Source organism: Hypanus sabinus, chromosome 2 (genome assembly GCF_030144855.1).
Source record: "Hypanus sabinus isolate sHypSab1 chromosome 2, sHypSab1.hap1, whole genome shotgun sequence".
In the NCBI taxonomy this organism is placed as follows: Eukaryota; Metazoa; Chordata; class Chondrichthyes; order Myliobatiformes; family Dasyatidae; genus Hypanus; species Hypanus sabinus.
In genome coordinates, this window is record NC_082707.1 from 75,304,316 (window position 1) to 75,332,141 (window position 27,826).

The window sequence follows — 27,826 nt, forward strand, 5'->3', positions numbered from 1 at the left end:
CACCTCCCTCTCGTGACTCGGCTTCTATAGTCCTCTTGTGTGCAGAATTTTAAATATTCATTGTTTTCTGGTTGAAGATATTTCCTCTGACCCCTTATTTTGAGATTGTGACACTAGCTCTAGGTAACCCAGCCTGGGAAGTCAATCGTATTGCACTTACTCTATATTTCAGGAATTTCACATGTTTTAAAGAAACCACTCATCTTTCTCCTAAACACCTGAGTATTGAACCCATTCAGAGGCAAGAATATATTGGTCTTTGACCAGAGAAGTATATGAACTCCACAGCACAGCACTTGGATTAGGAGAGATAGATACAAGAAGATGTGGCTTTAGGGTGAAATTGGAAAGGTTTGGGGGGAACACTAGGGGGAATTTCTTCACTCAGAGTGGTAGGAGTGTGGAATGAGCTGCCATCTGATGTGGTAAATGTGGACTCTCTCAAGTTTTAAGAATAAATTGGATGGGTCATGGACTGGGTGCAGGTCAATGGGACTAGCGGAATAAGGTTTCGGCACAGACTAGAAGGGCTGAATGGCCTGATTTCTGTGCTGCAGTGCTCTATGGTTCACAGTCAGGATATAAACTCAGGATTAAGATAATTTATTTCTGTGTGGATTGAAATTTAATTTTAGCTAAGTACATTTGGGAAAACTGCAACCACAAAAAAATGGCAATAAACTTTCCTTAAGGAAGGAGATTTCCCCCCATCCTGCTGATTTAGACGGTGGGGGTTATGTCTGTCAAGAAAGTGGAGTTTGGACTGCAGATACTGTGCATTATTTCACTTATTGTAATGGTTATTATCTTTGGATCAGCAGTGATTTTATTCTTCACAACTTCCTTACATCCTCCCCTTTGCATTTTCTCTTTTTTAACTGGTGAAGACTCATATTGTTTGTTTAATTCCGTTTTTCTCATTAAGCGTTTGGACAACTTTGTCTTGGGATCTAATTTTGTTAGAAATCTTGCAACGTAGTAAAACTATGTTATGGATACTACTTCACAACAGGCATCTCCTGGGGCAGACCTGCAGTGCTGAACCAGGGTTTTGACCTGAAGCACTCACAGTCCCTCCCTCACCCACTCCCTCACAGATGCTGCTCCGTGCACGAAGCTCCTCTAGCAGCAGCTGGTTTGGTACTATATAATAGACCTGCTGGAAATGCAAAGATTCAAAGTGCCTCATTTATCAACAAATGTATAAGCTATATAGATTTGGTCGAGGCAGTCACAAAGCAAGGAACTCAAAAGAGCCCAATTATATATAAAAAAATACCAACCCCTAATGCCCACAGAGAAAGAGGGGGGGAAAAACAAAACAAAACATGCAAACAATAGAATGAGCAACAACCTACTCACTCATGCATGAGAAATGTGAATTGGCGGTTATCAATTGCAGGACTTCAAAGTCCTTGATGATCCACAAAGATCATTTTACAATTGATTTGTCAATTTGTCTACAATCCTTAACATTGCCAGATCAGTGAAGTCACAGTATTCTCATCAATTGCAAATTGTCGATATTGGATTCTAAGCAATTACTGTGAAGCCTACTAGCCCCACCATTATTTATGCAATTTGCACTAAAATTTAATTCCAAACTGAAGGAAAACGTTATGCTTGTCAGTTTGGTAATACTGTACATCTATCAGTGTTTCCTCTAGTCAATGTGACTTTTCATGTAAACCTTCATTGCTGAATAGCATAATATTACTTCTGCCTGCTCTGAACTGTTCACACTACATAGAACAACCATTATCTCTTCAGTGTATAATATTTTTTTTCTCTCTGTATGGATAAAATCTTTTTCAATTCCTGTCAATTTATCATGTGACTAGGCTAAATTAAGAAGTCAGTCATTAGAACAATTTAGTCATTGTACAGTCTTTTACCATGAGTATAAAAGTGTGTTATATCAGTGTTGACAGTCAATACTATCAATAGGAGTCACAAACAGTTTTTCCTAAGATTAGGTCTAAATGAACCAGTCTGGTATTTGACTTGTCATAGATTTCCTGTACTTTTTAGTGGTAGAATCAAAATATGTCAAATGCAATAAACTGCATGAAAACCAGTCCTGTGCAATTAATAAGTATTTAACTAAATCAAGTTGTCCTCGACATGTAACCATGCATATATTCCTTAACGTTTTTGCCTAGTAGGTGCTGAGACTAAAACATGGCATTTGAGTTTCTGACCTGAATTGGAACCTTCACACTGAGTAAAATTAAGCTATTTGAAATTGTACCAAATTTTACTGGACTCAATATTGACATGTTAACATTTTAGCATCTGCAGTTCATGCAATAAAATCTCTGGCAAAAAAAAAAATACTAGGTGTCTTGAATTGATGGGCTCCTGCCTTTTCAGGTCATATTGGAGGGGGATCGTTGGATTAGTCAAGTATAAGGGTACAGTCTGCATGAACTGCTCTCTCCTGCAATCTTCTGATATCATTGCTAATCCTAAAGATGGGAAGGAGAATGTCTAGAAGTTGCCTTATAACTTAACTGGATCTGAAATGTGGACTAGCTAATCTTAAGTAGTTCTCTGGAGGAGGTGTGGAAATAAAGCAGTTTTTATCGAGTAGAAAATAATTTCACTTTCTTACTACATTAAAAAATGTCTTTGTGTAATAACTGCCAAGTAATTTTCAAGCCTTGACACATAATTCGTTGTGATTATTCCATTTAATGTCTACGTCTACATTGACCATGATTTCTATAAATATATCACACTGTAAAGTAACCTGATTTTTTTTTTCTGAAGTCTTTTGAAGAACTCTTTAATTTCAGACTCTTGCCATTATGGACTAGGGAAACATGAAGGAGGAGGGAAGCTTTATTGGGAAAGTTGCATTTTAAGGGATGATCAAATAGTCTGAATTCTATTGGCAAAGAGCAGGTGGACAATGGATCTAGGCTAGGAATACAATGAAGAGTTTCAATCTAAAATGTTGACTGTTCTTTTCCCTCCATAGATGCTGCCTGATCTGTTGAGTTCTCCAGCTTTTGTGTGTTGCTTCAGATTTTCAGCCTCTGTTACCTCCTGTGCCATTATTTTGAGGGCTGTGGAATGTATTTTGTAATTCCAATAATGGCTGAGCTAATAGCTAAGAACAGTTTTAACACGTAAACCTTGAGGAAAATTGCATGAATTATGTATTGATTTGGCTGTTCTTCTGTGCCAGCAATAACAATAGGGACTGAAGATCAAACTATAGATGGTGGAAACCTGAAGTAAAATGGATAATGCTGGAAACATTCAGGAGGTGAGGCAACATCTACAGAAAGAGCTAACAAAACAGTTCAAGGACTCTTCATCAAATGCAAAATGGAATTTTAGATAGAATAGACAGATTATATTGTCACATGTCATAAGGGTTACCGATTTTAGGACTTGACATGAATCATTCAAGACCTAGGTGAAAGAACTGAGGTGTAGCTTTACACTGTACATTATCTGACTGTTCCACAAAAGAATGTAGATTACACGAGGCAAGTTAAATATTGTGTCATTGTTTTGCAATTATAACATTTTGGGGTTTATTTTGGAGCCGATTGACATTGTTTACTCTGTAAATTTCTGATTGTCATTGTAACATAGCCAACATGAGCCATTTAACGGCTTCAAGTGACTTGGCTCTTTGTACTGCGGAATAGCCAGCTGAGCAGCAATGGTACGAGATGATGATTTACTGGAACGTTTCCATCAGAGAAAAGAAATCAATAAAGGCCAGTACAAGTTTAACATTGTGTGTATTAGTCTTGCAAGTTGCAGCAATGCCTTGACGCAGCTGGTTAGCATTGGATTCACAGACAAAAGGGTAATTGGCTATTTTTGTAGTTTAGAAATGCTCAGAAATCACAATCTCTGGAGCAAACTGGTTCATTGTGCTACTTTCAAAAAAGCTAATGCTCTCTTATATTTAGAAATTTACGTTGCCCTTTCAAATATTTAATTATGTGTCTAGAACCTTTTGCCACTATGTTTTTCATACACGAAGCGATGAAAATTCACTATTGCATTTGGGTTAAGAAAGTAACAGGTGTAGTCGTCTTCTGAATTTTCTACGCATCACTGTGCCAAATTGTGTCCAGGACATGCCTATGCTTCTGAGGGAATTTTTTTTGTCACTTCCAGTGATGAAGTTGTTGATACTACTCGGGTGCATTGGGTGAAGAGGAAGCCTCGCGACCAATTTCTAGACAGCACCTGTAATAATCATTTTGGCGGATCGATACTATCCAATTGTTATTGTTGTTACTCGTCTCTGCACCTTGTGGAGCATCAGGCAGTGACCTTGCTGTCGTGTATCTAAGTTTGCTGATGATAGTAAATTGAGTGTAAAAGCAAATTGTGCAGAGGATACAGAGAGATATAGACAGGTTAAGTGAGTGGGCAAGGGTCTGGCAGATGGAGTACAATGTTGGTAAATGCAAGGTCATCCACTTTGGATGGAAAAATGAAAGACAGATTATTATTTAAATGGTTTAAAAAATTGCAGAATGCTGGCCGTGCAGAAGGACATGGGAGTGCCATTGCATGAATCGCAAAAGGTTGGTTTGCAGGTGCAGCAGGCTATCAAGAAGGCAAATGGAATGTTAGTCTTCATTGCTGGAGGGAATGAGCAGGGAGGTTATGCTGCAACTGTACGGGATACAGGTGAGTCTGCATCTGGAGTACTGCATGCAGTTCTCGCTTCCTCACTTAAGGAAGGATATACTGGCTTTGGAGGTGGTGCAGAGGAGATTCACCAGGTTGATTCCAGAGATGAAAGGGTTAGACTATGGGGAGAGATTGAGTCACCTTGGAGTGTACTCATTCAGAAGGATGAAAGGAGATCATATAGAAGCATATAAAATAATGAAAGGAATAGATAAGAGAGAGACAGGGAAGTTGTTTCCACTGGTAGGTGAGACGAGAACTAAGGGACAAAGCCTCGTGGTTCGAGGGAGTAGATTTGGGATGTTGATGAGGAGGAGCTGCTTTTCCCAGAGAGTAGTGAATCTGTGGAATTCTCCGCCCAATGAAGCAGTGAAGGCTACCTCAGTAAATGTATTTAAGTCAAGGTTGGATAGATTTTTACATGGCAGGGGAATTGGGGGTTATGGGGAAAAAGCAGGTCAGTGGAGATGACCCCATGGCCAGAACAGCCATGATCTTATTGAATGGCTGAGCAGCTCGACAGGACAGATGGCCCACTCCTGCTCCTATTTCTTATGTTCTTTAGCATTTTGTCTGTTTTTTTTTTATGAGGCACAGTTGCTAGCTCAACACTCAGCCCAGCATGGATGGAAAGCACACAAGGAGCAGGCCAGATTTGAACCCACGACCACTCACCTCAACATCCAGTGCTGATGACTCTGTTGTCCACTGGCCGGCGATTGTACCATCCAAAGAATGTAGTTTTACTTTTTCTCACACTTTCTGAATCTCTACAGCACTCACACTGCTGACTTCTGCCAACATGATTTGGCTAGGGGTGCAAAAAACATTAATCAGAGCTGGTTTTCAATCACGATTCCACTTTCAGAAGATGGAATTTAGTAAATCTGATAAAATTGTTACGCATGAAATTGTTCTGTTTAAGCCTATTCACTAATCTTTTGTTTCCTGTATTATTTTCTCTCTGGCACCTAAATCGTGTTATAAATTATTTCTTTCTATTGTTAATTCTTTGAATGTAGGTTTTGCTAGTTGCACAATAGTTATTGCCCCTCCGAAATGCCCTTGAAATGAAAGGGCTGTGAGTCACTCGCTGCACACAGGTAAGTGTTGACCTTATTGCTGTAGGTATTGGGCCATATATCAACACGGCTGATTTCCTTCTTAAAGACATTGTCGGCCTCCTTGGACTTTCAGCTCAATCCATTTTCACAGTCAACTTTACTGATGTTAATTTTCGGTGCTTTATTCATAAAGTTTTAGATTTACTTAGTTGCCTGAATAATTAAAAAAATATATGCTATTGTTAGGATTAACTTTGTCACCAAATTATCAATGCCTGGACAGCTAGTCTGCTGCTCTGGCTCCTTTTGATAGAGGAATGCAGCTTTCCTTGGCAGGCTGATAATGAAGGGACGGGGTCAGGGTAGGCGAGGAGAAAAGGAAGAGGGCGTGAGAATGAACATCAAATTGTACAGCAGAACTCCATAAGGTTCTATAGGAAATGTTTGTTAAATTGCCCTTGTATTCTTTTGTAGGTTCCTACTGTTGGCCATAATGCTTTGCAGGTCCGGTATGTCTGTAATCAAAATCTATATGTATCTGTTGTTTTTCTTGTCCCAGAGCTAATGTTTATTTTACAGTGGGTTGTAACTGAACTTCAGTACACAGAACATAATTTATGTGGTTTTAATATTTTCTTTTTCTTCTATATTCAATTTTATTTACCTTTTTATATTCTATTCATTCCTCCTATTTTGCAATGAGTCATGTGGTGCATACATCCTATAAATTCTGCACTCAAGGATGCTTGCAACTTTAATTATAGGGTTATTAGAGACTTGTGACCTACTGTGTAGCCATAAGGCCTATCGTGTTACAGATTAGCACTTGGGTGCAACTTCCTGAAGATCACTAAATTGCCAGTATTGTATTGCATTAATATATCAGAATCTGTAAACAATTTTCCTATCACCATGACTTGGCTGTATCTCCATTAATTATAATATTCAGAGATCCAGATTTCCTGTAAATTGCCATTTAGGCCCACTGTTACAGCTTCCTATTACTTTAATTATAGTAATACAATTTTTAAATGAGCTGTCTGTCTGTACTTGATGGTAAAGTCTGTTTCAAGGATATATCTGCAGTCAACTCCATCTCATCTGAGTGCATTACTTTGCCTGCCCCTACCCTGGTAGGACCTGTAACAGTCAAGCAAGAGATACCTGAGTAGAGACATAGCAGAAGTTCTTCCAAGTGTTTATTATGAAAATGCAAAATGCACAGTCACCAGGCAGGGGAGAGTCCCAATGTTTGAAGTTTATATTGACAGCAAGCAGATATACTTTCCGGGAGGTCTTTGGTCTTTGTTATACAACCCAAGTCCAACATCATTGTCTAAAGTTTGGTTTCGTGGCATGGTGATGTGGCTGGTAGGGATACTACCTCCCAGTCCCAGAGACTTGGATTCAGTCCTGGCCTTGAGTGCACTCCGTACGGAGGTTGCATTTTCTCTCCGTGACTCAGTGAGCCGAAAAGCCCCTCCTGTGTGACTCCAAAAATCTGAAACTGCTGGCACTTCCTCACCAAAGGCCCTTCCTGGTTTGTGCAGTCCTACTGTCAGAGCTCTGCTGTTGGACTCCACACGAGGATCGGTAGTGGAGCTGGAGCTCCTGATGATTCCCAGTATTTGTCATCGTGAGCCTAATCTTGGATCCTGTACCACTTTGGGTGAGTCACCTTCTTTTTCAGATTGTGCTCACTTAAACACTTGCAAGTTCAACTTTATTGCATTGGGTGGACATGCACAGTTATAAATGCAATGAAACATTGCTTTATGTAGCATTACAGTGTTTACAAGCATGTCACACATGCCTGTAAATTAAATAAAACAAATTATCATCAATTATTCACAACTTGCGTAACAAAAACAAAGCTAGACAGAATGATATTAATGCAAATTGGGGCAAATTTAATCCAAGGCAGAGATGGAGCTTCTATAGGTCAGTTCAAGAACCTGACTGCAATGGGGAGAAGTTGTTTTGGAATCTTAAGCTGAGGGTCTCTTGGCTCCTTTATGTCCTGCCTGATGGCAGCAATGAGAAGCTTCAAGTTTAGATTCAGGTTTTCAATATTCTCAACAGTTTAAAGTTCGAAGTACATTTATCAATATGTGTATACTATATACAACCCTGAGATTCGTCTTTTTCCAGGCAGCTAGAAAACAAGGAAACCCAACGGAACCTATTGAAGAAAGGAGACTGTCAAACACCTAATGTGCAATAAAAAAAACCACAAACCATGCAAACAATAAAAGTAAGCAATTAACATTCAGAACTGAAGTTCACGACAGTGAGCCACGAAGCCAGTCATCACTGCAGCCGATTCAGAGGCCCATTAGTTACAGGCCACAGTTTCAGTTCAGCGCAGAGACAAGTAAACTTTACAGAGCAGCGAGCTTAACACCAGCCTGTCCCTCACCTCTGGTCCCAACATCACGCCCTCCTCAATCTGGCCTGGCATTTAAGTCTGCTAAACCTCAGGTCGTTCTTCATTCTCAGACCCAGGCCCTGTCGCTTCGATGCGCCCTTGGGCCTGGGCCTCAATTGGCTCATACCTGACCTTTCGAATTCGGCCCAGCGCCCAAGTCAGTCAAACCTGAGGTCTTTCCTTATTCTTGGGCATGGGTCTGGGTTCCGCCATCTTGACTCTCTCTTGCCTCCACACTGCTCACCTCAATTCTGCCGCATTGACTCGCCACCAAGTCCACTCCAGAAATGGCTCATTCCCTGCTCTCGGGTCTGGGTCCCGTTGCCTCAATTCGGCCCATGCGCTACACCCTCCAACCGTTCTGCACCTTCAAGACTTGGGCTCACGCAGCAAAAAAAGCCAGGTTGTACAGACAGTTCAAAAGCTCATCTCTGAAAGGGAAGTTCCAGTCTATCCATTGCAATGATCATATCCGGGAAAAAGTGTGATTAATACAGTAATTTGTAGTTCTGTTTTTGTCAAAGGCATCCTGAAGCATTGCGGATGGATCAGAATCAGCTTTAGTATCACTGACATACAGTATGTTGCAAAATTTCTTCAAATCTCACAATTGACGGAACCAAAGCTGGGAATACAGTGGGTTGTGGGTGGAGCTTGTTCTGGCCTATCCACGTACTCCAGTTACTTAATTTGAAGGTCTGAGCTTCGCTGCTTGCCTCCTGTACCCACTCGGCCAGCAAGATCAGCTGCGCAGATCTGGACTTAGTAAGTTGGGGCTACATCAGCACATAGGACAGAGACTAAAAATCTGGCTGAATGGTGCCACAACAACCACCTGTCCCTCAACAGCAGCAAGACCAAGCAGATGACGATTGACTTCAGGAAGAGGACGGTGGAGGTTCATAAGCCAGTCCTCCTCAGGGGATCAGAAGTGGAGAGGGCCAAAAAATTTAAATTCTTCAGGGTTATTGTTTCAATGGATCAGTCCTGGGTCCAGCACATGAGTGCCATTACAAAGAAAGCACGGCAGTGTGTTGATCTTCTGAGAAACTTGCGAAGATTCGGCGTAACATCTAAATCTTTGACTCTAAAGCAGTGATTCGAAAACCCTCCCCACTGTGGAATGTGAGCAAAGTCACTGAAGGGATGTAGTTGGTGGATATAAAGTAGTCTTTTATTCTACAAAATGAGGCACTCTGAAGGAACATGCCTGTTCAATCCAATATTACATATTACATGACATTTTATATGTTAAAGACCAAAGGACAATTCTATATTTACAGTGTATCTACAATGCTTCCTTTGAGTTACATATGATGTTCACATTTCCTCCTTTGCACCCACACTCCAGACACCCAAAGTGAATGTTAATCAGCATATTCTGCTTTTTCAGTTAACTGATGTTCACAGCTCTAGGAACCTAATGTCCAGGGCTGCATTTTAAACTTAGTCAAGTCTAAAGATTGGTTGCTGAAGTTTATTCCTGAAGTTAATATTTTGCTATCCTAAATCTAGAATATTCCCTCACACCCACCTCTGAGCACATCTACTTTCTTAATGGCACTTAAAACTAGTCTCTGACTGAATTATGGCCTCTTTTATATGGCCAAGTCACTTTTTTTCTGTTCATGTAAAGCCACTTGATATACATTGCTGAACTGTTGATGCTGTACAAATACAGGCTGCTGTTGCTTGATATTTTCATTGTACATCCGAATCTGGATTAGAATTTTGGATTCTAATGTACAACTTCCACCCCCTCAGACTTTGTACTTCAAAAGGTTGGACTGTCTTTGTATTAAGAACACTATCATTTGAGCCAGACTCTTGTGCTGATTCTGAGACACGGGTTCTTGAAGTGATATCAATTACAACGTGTTTCATAAAGGCAAATATTATAATGACCATTCATAAAATGATAAAACAAGATGGGGACTTTTTTTTTGGAAACGGATATTGTTCAGTGATTTCTGGCCCTGTCCATATGACAATTTTAATTTGCAAGTGCCCCCCCCCCCTTCAATGTACCAAGAAGATTTGAACTAGCTTCAGATTGCAAGTTCTTGTAGAGAGAGGTATTTCCCCCATACTCTGTTCACAGTGATGTTTAAACCTGTTAGTATATGCTCTGCACCATGATCAGATTCCTCCTCCTTGTGGAGAAAGAACGAGTCATAAAGGCAACAAGAAAGTTGCCACTAACTTACTGGTCAGACACTGCCACACATAACCAAAGACTGGCACTGAACGAAAAGTCACTACGACTGAAGTGAATGGGTGATCAATCCTGTGGTGTCCAATTGTTACCTCCGGGAACCACACTCCCTCTGCAGAGTTGGTCAGTATAATGCCAGGATTGGATCTTCAATGTTCAGGACTGTCTTTACTAAGCAGGGGTAAGTGGTTGGTCTACTCAGCTTTTGTCCTGTACCTCACCTTGAAGAGTTTTATTACAAGCAACAAGAATGTATTCTATTGTTGTGATGTTCGTGCTTCATTTCCTTTTTCAGGGTTCCACAATTTAATTGTATTCCTTGTCATTTTCTTCCCCATATCTTTTCTTATGCCATCTCACTTCATCTCATTTTCTCCTGGAACCAATCAGAAAATTGGAATGGGTTTCTCCAACCTTTTCTTTGATTTGGAGAAATGGAAAGGAAGCTAAGTGTACTTGGTTTGTCTTGTAATTCAACGCATAAACACGTGCAGATGCAGTCAAGAAGTTCAGTTGTTGTTCGACCAAACTTCAGAATGGGGAAGACTTTTACTGTGGAATGATTGTTGGTGCCAGATGGGGTGGCTTGAGTATCTCAGAAATTGTGGATCTCCTGGGATTTTCTCACAGGTCTTTAGAGTTTAAAGTGAATAGTGTGAAAAACAGAAAATATCTTGGGAGCAGTAGTTCTGTGGACAAAAACACCTTGTTAATGAGAGAGGTCAGAGGAACGTAGCCAGACTGGTTCAAGCTGACAGGAACCTGACAGTAACTCAAATAACAGTTTGAGTTTGTAACTCAACCGTTACAACAGTAGTGTGCAGAAGAATATCTTTGAACGTACAGCATGTTGAACCTTAAAGTGGATGGCCGACTGCAGGAGTAGACCACGAACATAGACTCAGTGGCCACTTTATGAGGTCTAACTTTATAGATAATAATACTATCCTCCCATATAAGAATAAATGTACTTGATATAGTACAGCAAATGGATATCTTGTAATATTGTTAGTAGTTAATATTTTGGATAATGCTTGATAATGTTTTGATGTTGTCTCTACTAACTTGTATTTCCTACCCTAGTGACAGTATGTTTTGGATTACTAACTCTCGTTGCCTGTTATAAATAGTAATTGTGGATGCAGACTGTTGTGAAAGAAAGAATGGCAGCATTGAAGACCCAAGTAGCTGAAAGATAAAATCAAGTTTGATGCTTTAACATAAGGCGACTGATTTGAAAATTCACTGTTGCCAGGGAGATTTGTGGAATATCCTTCTTGGTAGAAATATTATGAAGTACATTTTGTTAAGCTAAACATGGAGCCCTACAGCTTTTATCTTTTAGGAAATAGTCAACTTCCTTTACAGAATTTCAGGCTTGGTGAAATTCTTCAATATTTTGGGGACTTTGATGATAAGTCAATGAAATTCCCTTTAATAGTTGATTTGTACTTTAAGAAATTATGATTATAGTATTTCATGTGGCATGGGTAAGATAATGACTAGGAATGTGATTAAAAACAGGAAATGGACTGTACTTTCAGGCTGTGGAGATGGTTTCTGTAAGCTTATTTGAATAACAATGGGCAGTTTGATTTAAAAGGAAGGAGTGATCGCAAATTGCATATTGTGTTAAAATTGACGATTCTTATTTTACATTGGGTAAGCTTGTCTTTGGTTATTCTTGTATTATCTGGAGTCTACAGTTAACTATGTTTCTGGATAAAAGATTTAATACATTTGGTCATATGAATTCCATTACAGAGTACAGCATTTTCTATTGAGTAATTTAAATTTTATCTGACCTTTATGCTCACTTCAGAAAATTCTTTGCCTGTGTACATAATGAAACTGCTGGGAATGCAACACAAGAAGCGCCAGTTGAACGATTTCCTAACCCTGATCAACAAATAGCGTGGGCATTGAACACTGCTGCAAGGTCCTAGTGAGAAGACCAGCATCTGCTCCAGTATCAGATGAAGGTTCTGTTCTAATCTGTGCCTCTGGCAAGCTGGATATTTAGCGTTCACCCAGGTTGTGTTGTTCCTGTCTTCTGCCAACAGCTTCTGAATCATCCCAAAGCACCACAGCCCACCTTATTCACCCATGCAAAGGGAATGAGCAATTTCTTTAAGTATTCCCTGAAGAGCTCTTGAATTACAGTACAGTATCTATAAAAAATATCCAATGGGTTCTCCAAGATAAACAAAGAATATTGCAGTAGTTAGTTAGATTGAAATACAAAGTAAAATTGAGTGCAAAAAGTTAAAATATTTTAAATGAAAATTTGCTGAAATAATGTTGCTCGGGTTATGATGTCAGATTTGGGGAGTGTTCAGAATACAGTTAAGTTGCAGTCTGGAGAGAAAGGGGGAGATCTGTTGTGGGTGACACCAGATCTTGCCTTTTGGTAATAATTTGTTTTTAGCATTTGTATTTTCTGGCTGCTTGCTCTATTTAACTCCTGTAAATAGATGACAAGAATTTCCTTTAAGATTGGATGGAACGCAAAATATTAATGTAAACCTGACCATCTTTCGGATGAAAGGTTTTGGCTAAAAATCTATTATGATATAAAATGTAAAATTAAACTAAAATTGTGGAAATGCTCAACAGACCAGGCAGCATCTGCAGAGGAAGCATAATGAATAGACAATAGGTGCAGAAGTAGACCATTTGGCCCCTCGAGTCTGCACCACCATTCTGAGATCATGGCTGATCATTCACTATCAATACCCAGTCCCTGCCTTGTCTTGTTTTGGTTCTGGTTTTGGTTTTGGTTCTGATGAAAGGTTAGCAAAATATGAAAATTGTTAAATAAATCTTTTTTTTTCAGTTGAGGGGGGAGATGAATGAAGAGAACGTAGGCAAATCAGTGACAGGGTGAAGACTTGATTGTCATGGTCACAGCTGAAACGAGCTGTTGGTCATGGCTGATCTGTTTGGCGAAGGTAAAAATAGATGATTGAAAAGGACAGATGAGCGGAACTAAGATGTAGAACAATGCAGTTGATGGAAAACCGAAATAATTTTAAACCCACTTTTCAGAATTCTGGAGTCCTGAGGGCTATAATGTAGCTAGTTGATAGTGAAATGTTGTTCAAGTTTCTCTTGGAGCTCCAAGATGAGGCAGGATGGGAATGAGGTGAATAGTTAAAAGCAACAGACAACTCGCAATCAGTTACTGCGGCAGAATGAATGCAATTGACAAAATTGGAAGAAGTACAAGAGAGTTACGGCTTCACCTGAATTCAGTGCTTGAGCTCCTGGATGGTTATGGGAGTTGGAAAGGGAGAGGGTAGTGTAGAAAGAGGGGAGGTATTATACTCTATTTTCTGTAGTTGTGCATTGAAAAGAGGAGCAGGTGATGGTAGGAATGAACTAGTGAACCAAAGAGCCACAGAGGAAACGATCATTTAGCAGTGCTGAAGGGAGAAGGTAGAAGATGCATCTGGTAGCAAAACTGCTTTGAATCTGCTCTAAATTAGAGGCTGACCTTTTCAATGTGGAGGCTGGTGGCATGGAAGATGAGGATAAGGGAAGCTTATCCTTGGTTTTGCTGGGAGGAGAGAGGGTGAGAGTGAAACTATGGGAAATGATAAGCTAATCGACGTTTAGTGGAGGGGAAGCCACAGTTAAGGATAAAGGAAGACATCTTAGAAACAATAATGTGGGAAGTGTTCATTATTAGCACAGGTGTAATGAACCTAAAGAAAGCAGAATGGAATTGTGGTGAACTACATATACATGTCCGGACACGCCCCCCCCCCCCCCCCCACTGACTACTCCTGTGGCCCCTCCCACTGATCGTGGCTCCTCCCACAGACCCCGGTTTAAAGGTGATTGAGGCCTGAGCCCTGCCGTCAGTCTCCAGGATGTAGTATGGTAGTCAACTACTGCTTGTTCCTTCTTCCAGTCAATAAAAGCCGATATCTCGCCTCACATCTCAGAGATATTGATGGTGCATCAGGAATGGACTAACAAGATGCTGGAAATCTGAGCAACACACAAAATGCTGGAGGAACTCAGCAGGTCAGACGGCATCTATGGGGGAAAAAAGTATAGTCGACGCTTCAGGCCAAAACCCTTCAGCAGGACTGGAGAAAAGAAGCTGAAGAGTAGATTTAAAAGGTGAGGGTAGGGAGGAGAGAAATGCCAGGTGATGGGTGAAACCTGGAGGGAGAGGGATGAAATAAAGAGCTGTCAAGTTGATTGGTGAAAGAGACAGAAGTCTATGGAAGAAAGAAAAAGGGGGAGGAGCACCAGAGGGAGCCGATGGGCAGACAAGGAGATGGGTGAGAGGGAAAAGGGGATGGGGAATGGTGAAGAGGGGTGGGGCAGTGAATGGAATGGAAGCAGGGTAGGGGAGGTGTGGTCAAGAGAGCTGTGGGAGTTGGTGGTCTTGCAGTCAGAATCAGGTTTATTATCACCAGCATGTGTCGTGAAATTTGTTAACTTAGCAGCAGCAGTTCAATGCAATACATGATATAGAAGAAAAAAATAATAACAAAAGTATATCAATTATAATATACATATATTGAATAGATTTAAAATTGTGGAAAAAAAACAGAAATAATCAATATTAAAAAAGTGAGGTAGTGTCCAAGGGTTCAATGTACATTTAGGAATCAGATGACAGAGGGAAAGAAGCTGTTCCTGAATCACTGAGTGTGTGCCTTCAGGCTTCTGTACCTCCTACCTGATGGTAACAGTGAGAAAAGGGCATGCCCTGGGTGCTGGGGGGTGCTTAATAATGGATGCTGCCTTTCTGAGACAACACTCCTTGAAGATGTCCTGGGTACTTTGTAGGCTAGTACCCAAGATGGAGCCGATTAAATTTACAATCCTCTGCAGCTTCTTTCTGTTCTGTGCAGTAGCCCCTCCATATCAGACAGTGATACAGCCTGTCAGAATGCTCTCCACGGTATATCTATAGGAGTTTTTCAGTGTATTTGTTGACATACCAAATCCCTTCAAACTCCTCATGAAGTATAGCCACTGTCTTGCCTCAGTGGCATCAATATGTTGGGACCAGGGTAGATCCTCAGATTTTGAATCTGCTCACTCTCTCACTTCTGATCCCTCTGAGGATTGGTATATAATAGATGCTGGCTGCTACCTGCTTTCAGAGATGGAGACTGAGAAAAGTTGGAGATGGGCCCTCTGAAAGTGAGTACAGGGTGAAAATTGTCAGCAAAGGGAATTAGAATTTTGAGTTTGTATGAAGACAGGAATTATATCAATACAACAATCAATGTACAGTACCAGTAAAGGAAGTGAGTAGAGAACAAGGGTAACATTGAACAAGGACTGGCCTATTTATCCCACAAAGAGATGGGCAGAGCCCAGGCCCACAGGCTCACATGCAGGTTCCCATAGCTACACCTATTAAAGCATGTTCAATGTCAAAGGCGAAAGTGAAATAAAGTGGGTGATTGCTGTCGTTCTGCTAGATGAAGCATGATATATTCTGGAGTTCCTGTGCATGTTGTGAATAGTTAACCCATCATTATGCTTGCACATAAGTGATATTAGGCAGGTTATTATTACCTGTGAAATGTGAACTCTGCTAATTTAAGCTGTGTAAAAGGCTTGAATCTGAGACAGTTCCCTATTAGCCTAAGTAGAGTGTAAATTATACCTTTTCTTTGGTACTTTATCCGAAAATGCATGCCGGTCTAATGTTTTATTGTTAAGTATTCCATACATAATTTCAAATAAAGGTTATAGGTCTGTACGTTGGAATTTACCTTTCATTTTGTGCGCCTCCTATCTTCCTCGGTTATTATGCACTTAACTGTGTGCATGTTGTCTATCAAACCAAAATTAAGGGGCCTGCATCCCACTATTCCCTATAGTGATGATCTGTTCCTGTTTCTCCATTTCAGTGCAATGACTTGACCCTGGGAACAAATGTGTGTGTGGTATTCTTACGGCCATTTTGCTGTCCTCCTGTGTTCAGCTAAGGATGTGGCATGAGGTACACCCTGAAGTCGGTGTGTCTAGTATGAGTAGTTCAGTTTCTTTATTTCTGCACTTGCCACACACCAAATAGCTCCTCTCTTCGATCTCTGATCCACAATTTCACTGTGGTTTTCAGGATGTGCATCCTTGTATTTGCTATTGCTGATTCAAACTGATTTTAATGTTCTGCTTGTGAGTAAATAAGCTAAACTACTTATTGTGCTGTGTTTTCTGTCACAGGTAGTAGAACCAGAATCAGGTTTAATATCACTGGTATATGTCATGAATTTTTTTCTTTTGCAACAACAGCACATTGTAATACATAATAATAAAAAATTATAAATTACAGTAAGTATACATTAAAAAAATAAATTAATCAAGTAGTGCAAAAAGAGAGGAAAAAAATTGAGGTAGTGTTCATGGGTTCATTGTCCATTCAGAAATTTGATGGCAGAGGAGAAAGTATTCCTGGAATGTTGAGTGTGTGTCCTCAGGTTCCTGTACCACCACCTTTATGGTGACATACCAATTCTTCTCAAACTCCTAATGAAATATCAGCACTGTCATGTGATGCACCATCAATAACTCTCTGAGACATGAGGCGAGATATTGGCTTTTATTGACTGGAAGAAAGAACAAGCAGCAATTGACCACCATGCTACATCCTGGAGACTGAGGGCAGGGCTCAGGCCTCAATCGCCTTTATACCGGGGTCTGTGGGAGGAGCCACAGGAGCAGTCAGCAGGGGGCGTGTCCAGACAGGTATATGTAGTTCACCACGTTCACACCCCCCTTTGTTTTAAAAGAGAGTCCCCATGGGGTGAAGTTTCTTACAAGTATATTTACAGGTTAAGTCTATCAGGCGGTCGAATCTGTCGCTGCGATCTACGTAGCACCGGCTGTGATTGCACAGGTGCCGGTGGTGTTTGCACCAGATACAGTGGTTGCGCTGGTTCCAGCCTAACTGGAGTTGTCAGCCCACTAGGCGTCAGTGATCCCTCATGCGTGTGCGAGGCACCTGGTATATGCGCATGCGAGACGCCCGGTATATGAGTGTCGTGAGGAGTCTGTGTAGGGCTTGGTGTGCGCGGTGTCACCTTGGGTACAGGGTTCATAGTTACCGTGGAGTGTTTGGGGTGGTAGTCTGCTGCTCCTGCGGGCGCCAGGTTGCGGACGGAGACCGTGTCCTCCCGCCCATCAGGTAAAGCCACGTAGGCATACTGGGGGTTCGCATGTAGAAGGTGAACCCTCTCGACCAGCGGGGAGTATTTATTGCTCCTCACATGTTTCCGGAGCAGCACTGGCCCTGGGGATGTCAGCCAAGCCGGCAGGGTCAGACTTCCTGGGTAAAGAGAATAGGCGCTCGTGAGGGTTGGCATTGGTGGACGTACATAACAGGGAGCGGATAGAGTGGAGTGCCTCAGGGAGGACCTCCTGCCAGCGAGAGACCGGCAACCCTTTTGACTTAAGGGCTAAAAGTGTGGCCTTCCACACAGTGGCATTCTCCCTCGCCACCTGTCCATTCCCCCGGGGATTATAGCTCGTGGTCCTACTAGTAGCAATACCCCTAGCCAGCAGGTACTGGCGCAGCTCATCACTCATAAAGGAGGACCCTCTGTCACTGTGGATATAGCAGGGATATCTGAACAGAGTGAAGAGCTGGTGCAGGGCTTTTATGACCGACGTAGCAGTGGTGTCGGGGCAGGGAATGGCAAAGGGAAACCGTGAGTACTCATCGATAATGTTGAGAAAGCAGACATTGCGGTTGGTGGAGGGAAGGGGGCCCTTAAAGTCAACACTCAGTCGCTCAAAGGGGCGGGTGGCCTTGATAAGTTGCGCCTTTTCAGGACAGTAGAAGTGCAGTTTGCATTCAGCGCAAACTTGGCAGTCCCTGGTCATCGTCCAGATGTCCTCAAGGGAGTACAGCAGGTTCCGGGCTTTCACAAAATAGTAAAATCGGGTGACCCTCGGGTGGCAAAGATGTGCATGGAGGGCGTATAGCTGTTCGAGCTGTGCGCTGGCACACGCTCCCCAGGATAGGTCATCAGGGGGCTCATTGAGCCTTCCAGGCCGGTACAGGATATCATAGTTGTAGGTGGAGAGTTCTATTCTCCACCGTCAAATTATATCATTTTTGATTTTGCCCCGCTGTTGGTTGCTGAACATGAACGCACCTGAGCGCTGGTCGGTCAGCAAGGTGAACCTTTTGCTGGCAAGATAGTGCCTCCAGTGACTAATAACTTCCACTATGGCCTGGGCTTCTTTCTCCACCATGGAGTGCTGAATTTCAGAGCCTTGAAGGGTACGAGAAAAGAATGCTACTGGCCTGCCTGCCTGATTGAGGGTAGCAGCCAGCGCGAAGTCGGAAGCGTCACTCTCTACTTGGAAGGGAATGGTCTCGTCCACCGCATGCATCGTTGCTTTGGCAATGTCCCCTTTAATGCAGCTGAAGGCCACGCAGGCCTCGGCAGAGAGGGGGAAAGTGCTAAACTTGACCAGGGGGCGGGCCTTGTCTGCGTAATGGGGGACCCATTGGGCGTAATAGGAAAAGAAGCCCAGGCACCGCCTGAGGGCTTTGAGGGTGGTGGGAAGAGGGAGTTCTAACAGGGGGTGCATATGGTTGGGATCAGGGCCAATGACCCCGTTCTCCAGGACATACCCAAGGATAGCGAGTCGGGTGGTTCCGGACACACACTTGTCCCTGTTATAAGTAAGGTTCAGGGCTTTGGCCACTTGGAAAAATCGTTGGAGGTTGGCGTTGTGATCTGACCAGTCGTGACCACAGATAGTGATATTATCCAGATGGGGAAATGTGGCTTTCAGTTGGCACTGGTCCACCATCCAGTCCATTTCCCTCTGGAAGACAGAAAAGCCATTTGTGACACCGAAGGGGACGCGCAGGATGTGATAGAGCCTGCCGCCTGCCTCGAAGGTGGTGTAGGGGCGGTCCTCTGGGCGGATGAGGAGCTGGTGATAAGTGGATTTCAGATCTATTGTCGAGTACACCTTGTACTGAGCTATCTGGTTGACCAGATCCATGATGCGGGATAGGGGGTACGCGTCAAGCTGTGTGAACCTTTTGATAGTCTGGCTATAGTCCACAAACATCCTATTCTTCTCCCCATTCTGAACAACAACCACCTGGGCTTGTGCTTGGCTCAATGATCCCCTCCCTGAGCAGCCACTGCACCTCTGACTGAATGAAGGCCCTGTCTCCCGCGCTGTACCTCCTGCTTTTAGTTGCCACCGATTTACAGTCAGGTGTCAGGTTGGCGAACAGGTGGGGGAGGGATGGGGCATGACCAGTAGCGCAAAGTTCTGATATTCTGTGCCCTGCACCACCAATGTCGCTACACAACCCACCCGGATGTCTGTGGAATGTGACCCAGAAGCCATGGTGACCCTCTGGCTTACCGGCCGTGTCACGAGTCCACAGCATTGCACCGTGTCCGGGTCAATAAAACTCTCAAATCTCAGTGCTGCCTGTGTCAAACAGTCAGCTAGTCCTGTGCCCCTCCACCAGGATGTCCATTTTTGATCTTGCTTGCTGGTGTGGGGCGCTTTGGTTGAGGGTTACGGAGGCCAGAGTTGAACTGCCGTCTTGGTGCCCAGTAAGCACTGGTGGGTCGGGGGTGGGGCGATGTGGCGTCGACAAAGATGGCCGCCCTCATGTCTTGCATGAGGCGGGCAGGCAAGATGGCGGCCCCCATGCCTCACTCACAGCGCTGCCCGACCCCGCTCGTGGTTTAGACTTACAGACCTTGGCAAAATGGCCCTTCTTCCCACAGCTGGAGCAGGTCACTTCTCGGACCAGGCAGCGTTTTCGGGGGTGCTTTTCAAGTCCGCAGAAGTAACACTGCGCGGGCTGTGGTCAGTTTCGGGGAGTTCGTGGACTCATGACTGACAGCGGCGTTGGTGAATTCGCTCGCGGGAACCGGCAGCGGCGGGGTCTGAGGTGTCCACGGAACCGGCGGGGGATCACGCGGCTGGACAGCGTCAGCATTGTGCAGAGCAGCCTCCAGCGTGTCGGCCGTCTCGATCGCCGAGCATAAGGTAAGATCGGCGTTTTCCAGCAGCCGCTGGCGCACGTACACTGACCTGATCCCCGTAACGAAGGCATCTCGTACTAGTAGCTCCGCATGTTGTTCCGCTGTCAGTCCTTTGCAGTCGCAAGTTCGCACGAGTGTCTGTAGGGCTCGGAGAAACACGGCGCTCGACTCGCCGGGTCACTGTTGCCGCGTCGCTAAGCGATGTCTTGCGTAGACAGTGTTCACCGGCCGCAGGTCCTGTCTTTTGAGGGCGTCCAGTGCCCCTTGGTAGGTCGGTAGGTCCCTGATAAGGGAGAATACTTTGGGATTTGCTCTAGATAGTAATATTTTATACTTCGTGGCAGGCTCAGTCACTGGAATCTGTTCCAAGTATGATTGGAAGCATTCAAGCTAGAGTTCAAAGAGCTGCTTCGGAGTCTTGCGGATCAAGGTCTAATTTTTCCGGACGTAAAATTTTGTCCATGTTTTAAACTTCCAATCAATAAAATTGATGCACCATCAATAACACTCCGAGACGTGAGGCGAGATATCGGCTTTTATTGACTGGAAGAAAGAACAAGTAGTAATTGACCACCATACTACATCCTGGAGACTTAGGGCAGGGCTCAGGCCCCAATCGCCTTTATACCGGGGTCTGTGGGAGGAGCCACAGGAACAGTCAGCGGGGGTGCGTTTCCAGACAGGCACACGTAGTTCACCACATCATGTCTTGTTTGCATTTGCATCAACATGTTCGGTAAGGGCAGACCTTCAGAGATGTTGACATCCAGGAACTCTAATCTGATCACCTATTCCACTATCCCTTGATACAAACTGGTGTGTTCCCTTGACTTCCCCTTCCTGAAGTCCACAATCAATTCCTTGGTCTTACTGGCTTTGAGTGCAGGGTTGTTGTGAAACCACTCAACCAGCTGATCCATTTCACTCCTGCACGCCTACTCATCACCATTTGAAATTCTACCAACAGTAGCTGAATCATTGGAAAATTTAGAGATTGTGTCTGAGCTGTGTCTAGCTATACAAGTGTGGGTATAGAAAGAGTAGAGCAGTCAGCTATGCACACATCCTTGAGGTGTGCCAGTATTGATTGTCAGCAAGGAGGAGATGTTATTTCCAGACCGCACAGACTGTGGTCCCCAATGAGGAAGTCAGGGATCCAGTTGCAAAGTAAGGTAGAGAGGCCCAGGATTTGGAGCTTGTGGATTTGTGGTGTGGCTCAGTTTTGTTATGTTGCTTTAATGAATTACTGTGTGGTGCATTAGTGATAGGGAATATAATTCTTGAGCAGCAAAGTCGATGTGAGTGCTAGGAGTGCAAGCAGGCTCAGATGTCCGCTGGTGTAAATACCATTCCTATTTGGCAATTTTTATTAGATTTGTCTTCAACTTCCTGTCTCTTTTTATCATCCTGTTTTTGGTCTGATCTTGTAGATCAGATGATCTTCATGATGTTAGCAAAAAAAAATCCAGGTCAGAACTACAGAACCAACAAATAATTGAACCAAAAATCTGTAATGGGTGATTGTATCGGGATCTTTGATCCTGGACCTTGTTGGTGTTAAAATGCGTAGAGGTTATTTAGTAGATGCAGTAATGTCAAACAACAAGTAAATGACAGTATTTACAGAATTTCGTGCCTTATATGTTATGGAAATGTACGTCAACAATAAACATTTCTTAACTGGAGGATTTAAGTTCTCTAGATCCACCTGAGCTGCTGCCAGGGAGGCAAAATGTAGTTTCCGCTAACTTTTCCTTGACATAGCTTCTAAGCTCACTCCTCACTGCCCCATCTGCCCCTTGTTGGCCAAAAGGAATACTATCTGATTTCCAATCAGTGCAACAGCTAGATATTGCAGAGGAAAACCCTTGGTATATGACTGTGTTTGTGAAGACTCTTCTTGAGCCCAGATATGACATTATTTTATAGGCTTCTTTTTCTTCTAAGATTTTCTCTAGTGAAAGCCTTAAGTGTGGCCATTCCATGGAGGTAATTGTGGTTGAAAGTGGCAGATGGTAATTATGTCTGAAGCAACCAGCTCATCTGTTAGTGAACAATTAATGTTTTGAGCAGTCTTTAAAGAATTTTCATGGTAGTAAATCGATATTGTTTTGAAAACATGACACAAGTCTGAATTACTGTGTTCCTGCAGGCTGCTTCTCTTCCTCTAGTGGAAGTTGAAGGCTTTTGTCCACTGGAGTGAAGTCATAATTATCCTTGGCTGGCCTGCCATTGAGTTCATTTGGCAATAGAACATGGAATGTTCTCTGGAACTGCAAGCGTTTGCTATCTAGGTCAATAATACTATATCTTGTAACTCCTGCTATAATTAGTGACTTAACAAACATTGGCTGTACAGTGGGGGAGAAAATACCAGACACGTGGGAACAAAGAGGACAGTGATGTTTGGATTATTGTAGAGCACACCTTATTTTTTGGGGAGCATTTGCCGAGATCCTGGCAATGTGCACAGGAGGGATTGAGGGCAATCTGGCACTGATGGAGTAGGCGTCTTATTCCAACACCAACAGAGTAGGGGAGTGACTTGGAGACTGAAGAATCCCTGAGATTTAAATAGTTGGCTTGGGAACAGCCAGCGTGGAGGAAGCCACTATAACAGAGTAAATAAAGCAAGCGTTGGCTAGGACAAATTGCTTTGATTCCTTCTGTTCTCCTTTCAACCCATTGCAGCATGTACCACATTGTTCAGTACTGTGCAGGGTAAGGAAGGATATCTGCCAGTTCTAATCACTTCCTTCCTACTTCCCTCTCCAGTGCTACTTAAACGTACTAACACTACCTAGAGGAGACTGGCCAACAGCCTTCAAAAATGCTTTTTACAGATCAGATATTTTCATTGGTGGTATTTGGGAGACATGTTTGCACTTTTAGCTGACATCTCTGTTTCTCTTGGTAAATTAGAGAAGTTAAGTAAAACATTCATCCCTATTTTTATTCATCATCTTGCAAAAAAATGTATTATTCTTGTATTCTGTACATTGCTCTGTAGTGTCTCTAACAAGCGGGGACATGGTTGACATAGAAATGGGTCATTTTTCAGTGCTGTCAGGCTTCTGCTTAAATGGAATAAATTGAAAAAGCAGTATATTGTTTAAAAGACTAGTATGCAAAGCTCCTTACCTTGAAGTCACCTTTTTACATCATTTCCCACCTGTCAGAGCACTTCATATGAATGCCTTGAGGAAAATAATATTTGTCTGTGTTTTAGTTAACATGGGTATCATCTGGCTAATTGGAAATTTAACATATAGAACATAATACTGGTTAACACTGACATCTCCCAGCTTGTCTGAGTGTAATGTACTTTGAGTTGTCAGAGATTTTAGGAAGGTCTTTTTGTTTAGCCAAGTAAAATACACTTTAAGTATGGAAATAGTTATATAAAGTCGTGATTTACAGATATAAGGATACCAGGTTTTCATTTTGCAGGATATTGAAAAAAAAAATTAAAACTAAACTCAAAATTCAAATTACACTGGATAACAAAGGTTTTGCTTCCTGAATACCTTTGGGTGTATCTTGGGAATTTTGGGTAGCTGATCATGAAAATCACCATGAATTTTTTTCTATCATGTACTATAATTGTTATTTCAATTCATAATTCAAGTCAGAATAACTGATGCCAAGATTAAGAAAGACATTTTTAGTGGTCCACAAATCAAACATGTTATCAATTACAGGCAATTCAAAGAACTTCTGGTGGGACCAGAGAAAATCGCATGGAAGGCATTCAAGGATGTTGCTGAAAAAATTCTTGGCAACTACAGAAGAGCACCAAACTACCTGCAGCTGGTTGACAAGTTGCTTCAGGCATGCAAAACAATAAAGTGTAACACGTCACTAAATATTCATTTTCTGCATTCCAATTTAGACTTCCTTCCTGCAAACCTTGGTGCTGTCAGTGATGACTGTGGTGAAATGTTTCACCAGAACATTGCAGTCATAGAGAAACAATATCAGGGCAACTGGAATCCATTAATGCTGGCTGATTATTGTTGGACAGTTAAGCGAGAAGCCTCAGACACTGAATACAAATGAAAATCATCAACAAAATATTTTTAGCTTAGTTGAACTATTGCAAAGTGTCAGCACCTTTATTCAATTAAGCACATTATATTCAGTAAAAGTTAATTTCTTGATTCTCCAAATTCCTATGTGATACAAGTAGTCTGAAATTACATTTGTGTTTGGCTTCAAGCAGTCTATCATAACAAAAAACAATCCTGAGGAAGCAATACTTTAAAAAAAAATTGTCCAGTGTTGTGTATACAATGTACTTTTTCCATTACTTTCTTAAATTAACTTTTGAAATCCAGATTTTCAGTAAAGGGTTGTAAAGCTTCACGTGTAAGAAGCCAATACACATAGGTAGAAATTTCCTTTCCAAGTTGCCTCTTGTTCATCTGAAAATGCAGTGGGCATGATCACAGCCTGCCAGACCCAATATCATCCAAACAAACCAACTCGAAGTGTACACCATTCTTGAGCTGCCAATCCTGTCTCTCCTGCAAACAAGTCTCACTAATAGCTACAATGTCATAATGCCACATGCTGATCCATGCCATGCCCTAAGCTCATCCGCCTTTCCTACAATACTCCTTGCATTAAAGTATATGCAACTCAGAACATTAGTCCCACCATGCTCGACTCAATTGCTGACTTTGTTTGTAGGCTGAACAACATCCTTCTCCAGAACCACTCTATGATCTGTCCTCACACTCTGCTTCCCATCCCCCTGCAACAGTAGTTTAAACAGCACTTCACCCCCCGCCCCCACCCAGCAGTACTAGCAAACCTTTATTAGTCCTCCTCCAATTTGGGTGCAAACCAACCCTTCTGACAGGTCCCACCTTCCTTGGAAGCGAGCCCAATAATCCAAAAACCTCTTGAACCAACTCTTTAGCCACATGTTAAACTGTAAAATCTTCTTTCTTCTGGCTCAATAGCACATGGCACTCATGGCAATCCAGAGATCACAATCCCGAAGGTCCTGCCCTTTAACTTAGCACCTAACTCCTTGAGTAGCACAACAAACTGCTGGAAGAACTCAGCAGACCAGGTAGGTTCAGTGCTAGAGACCTAGCCTCTGCTAAGTCGTCCAGCTCAATGATATCCAAAGTGCCCTACCTGTTATTGAGGAGCATGATCACAAGGTATTCTGCACCAGCTTTCTATCTCCTTTTCCCCTCCTGACGGTCACCCTGATAACTGTGTCCTCCGCCTCCGGTGTGACTACTGCTCATTTTTCCTGTTTATCAACCCTGCCTGAACAATCGGGAGTTCGTACATTTCCAGCTTCAGCTCCTGAACCGTCTGTTAGAAGCTGCAGCTGGATACATATCTTGCAGGTGTAGTGGTCAGGGACACTGGAGGTCTCCCTGCCTTCGCACATCCCAAAACAGGAGCATTCCAGAATCCTGTCTGCCCCCCCTCCCCCCCCCACTGCTCCAAATGTGCAACAAGAAAGAAATGTGGAATATTTAACTTTTCAAGGAAGATCTACAACAAACCCCAGAAAACATGAACTCCCCAAGAGCCAATGCAATGCTGGTGATTAAATTCACATCTCCAGTCTCTAACAGTGTCCTTCAATGTCTCTGGAAAGGATGAAAATCTCCAACTCTGCATATCGCTTATCTCCATGACCCCTACTTTTCTGTATGGCTATGATATGAGCTATCAAGAGCAACTTCACTAATTATTAACCATACAAACTCCTCCAATTGCATTTGGAGGATACAGAAACAAACATTAGCATCCATTTCTAGGCCAATATCTTTTGCAGTGATGTCTGATAAATGTTCCATTGGCTCCAGTGAGGAGGCTGCATCATTCACATGCCTGAAACTCCAGAAATAAACACTGTTTCAAGCTCCGTCACTCCCATACATTGCCAAGACGACCTTTACATCCCCACTGCTTTGTGGGAATTGCTGGCCCACGAGCTCTCATGGGGGGGAAGAGCTGCGAATGGGATGACACCAAGAACCATGTTGAGGCCCCATGTGAATGACTGCAGAATGACACCACTTCTAAAACTTTTGGGACCCTCCTGTGCCAAGAAGCTTAAGTTGCTTTTTCCCCTTCTTAGAACCCACAGAGCTGGTGAGACATTGTCAACCATCAACTTTGCAAGATGTGCTGTGGTTCTGACCCCTATCAAACATGACTAATATTGCAGTAAATTCCTTATCAAAGGATGTTATTTTTAAGGTGTTCAACTGAACCCACTTAACTGTTAGTGCATAGACATACACATACGATCTTCGATTCGATATTGAACACAGACTCTACAAAATCATACCACTGGATCTTTTGCATTTGCCCAATAGTGGAATTTTACTGCCACTACATCTTCCTTGTGCACTATGAAATATGATGTTTTATGTTTTTTCTGCCTTAAATGCAAGCCCTTAGTGTGTAAGACTGATGTCTCTGTTTAGTGTCACATCCACCCCTTTCATCATGCAGTATCAAGTTAGAAATGCTTTGTCAAAGATTTTGAGTTTGATATAGGGAAAAGAATGAGCAGTGTGCTCAAAAGCAAATAAATTGCATAAAGTAATTATTCTTAATCAGCTAATAAGTCACTTAACAGCTGCAGCAAAACTCCAGCTGGAAGGAACCGCATTTTAAGAATGTTTTGATGGAGAAGATGTGGGATCACTCCCACACTGAATTTCAGGCATTCCTATTTCCCATCAGGTCCGATCTTCCTACAAGAATGACTTGGAGAAAGGAGGGAGGTCAAACTAATTGGGCATCTTTCTGTAATCATACAATCAGCATCAGGTTTAACATTACTGTCATACTGTGAAATTTGTTTTGCAGCAGCTGTAATTTTAAAAAGTATAAATTAAATTAAGAAATACAGTTGATTCTGGTTCATTTGTCAATCAAATAACCAGGGCAGCCACTTATGGACAGCTTTTAAAGAGCAAAAACTAATCCAGCAAATAGCCGGGATTCCCTTCGTTTATTTGGTTCTGTATGCCTTTTAATTGAAACAGTAGACTGTTGCTGAACAGTTTCTAACTAGTGCCAGTTTCACGAACATGCTTAGAGTGAAGAGCTTTTAAATAGCATCAGTTGTGTTCACAAAGCAGTGATTTTTGTCATTGATAGTGAAAAATAAGAATTGAATTGCTTACTGTGATTTCAACCATTCAAGCTTGAAAATGCCAGAAAGGCTGGGAGTGATAATTAAATGATTTCACTACTTCAACAAGTTAAGAATTACAAAGGATTTTAAGATGGCAACAATCATCTTGAATGTTACATTGTCCATAAAAATTTGGAGGATGCATTCGTCAAAAGCATTGTAGGAACGCAGTTCATTATCTGCACTAGGTGTCTCCGCTAACTTTGTTTAATTACAGTCAATCAAAAGAACGTACTAGCATGTTGGTTGCCC

At 42.4% G+C, this 27,826-nt stretch overlaps 1 protein-coding gene across 5 annotated transcripts in view; it reads left to right on the top strand.

The window, feature by feature from the left end:
- The window catches only part of LOC132380037 (EF-hand domain-containing protein D1-like), a 119,141-nt gene that overhangs the window by 16,073 nt on the left and 75,242 nt on the right, over positions 1-27,826 (top strand). The window contains exon 2 of one of the 5 annotated variants that reach the window (XM_059948532.1): positions 24,093-27,299. The exons of the other annotated variants lie outside the window; for them this stretch is intronic. Within the exon in view, the coding sequence (XP_059804515.1) occupies positions 24,093-24,450 (358 nt within the window). The 3' untranslated portion in view covers positions 24,451-27,299. Of the gene's footprint in view, positions 1-24,092; positions 27,300-27,826 lie in introns of those variants that run through there. 5 annotated transcript variants of the gene reach the window in all.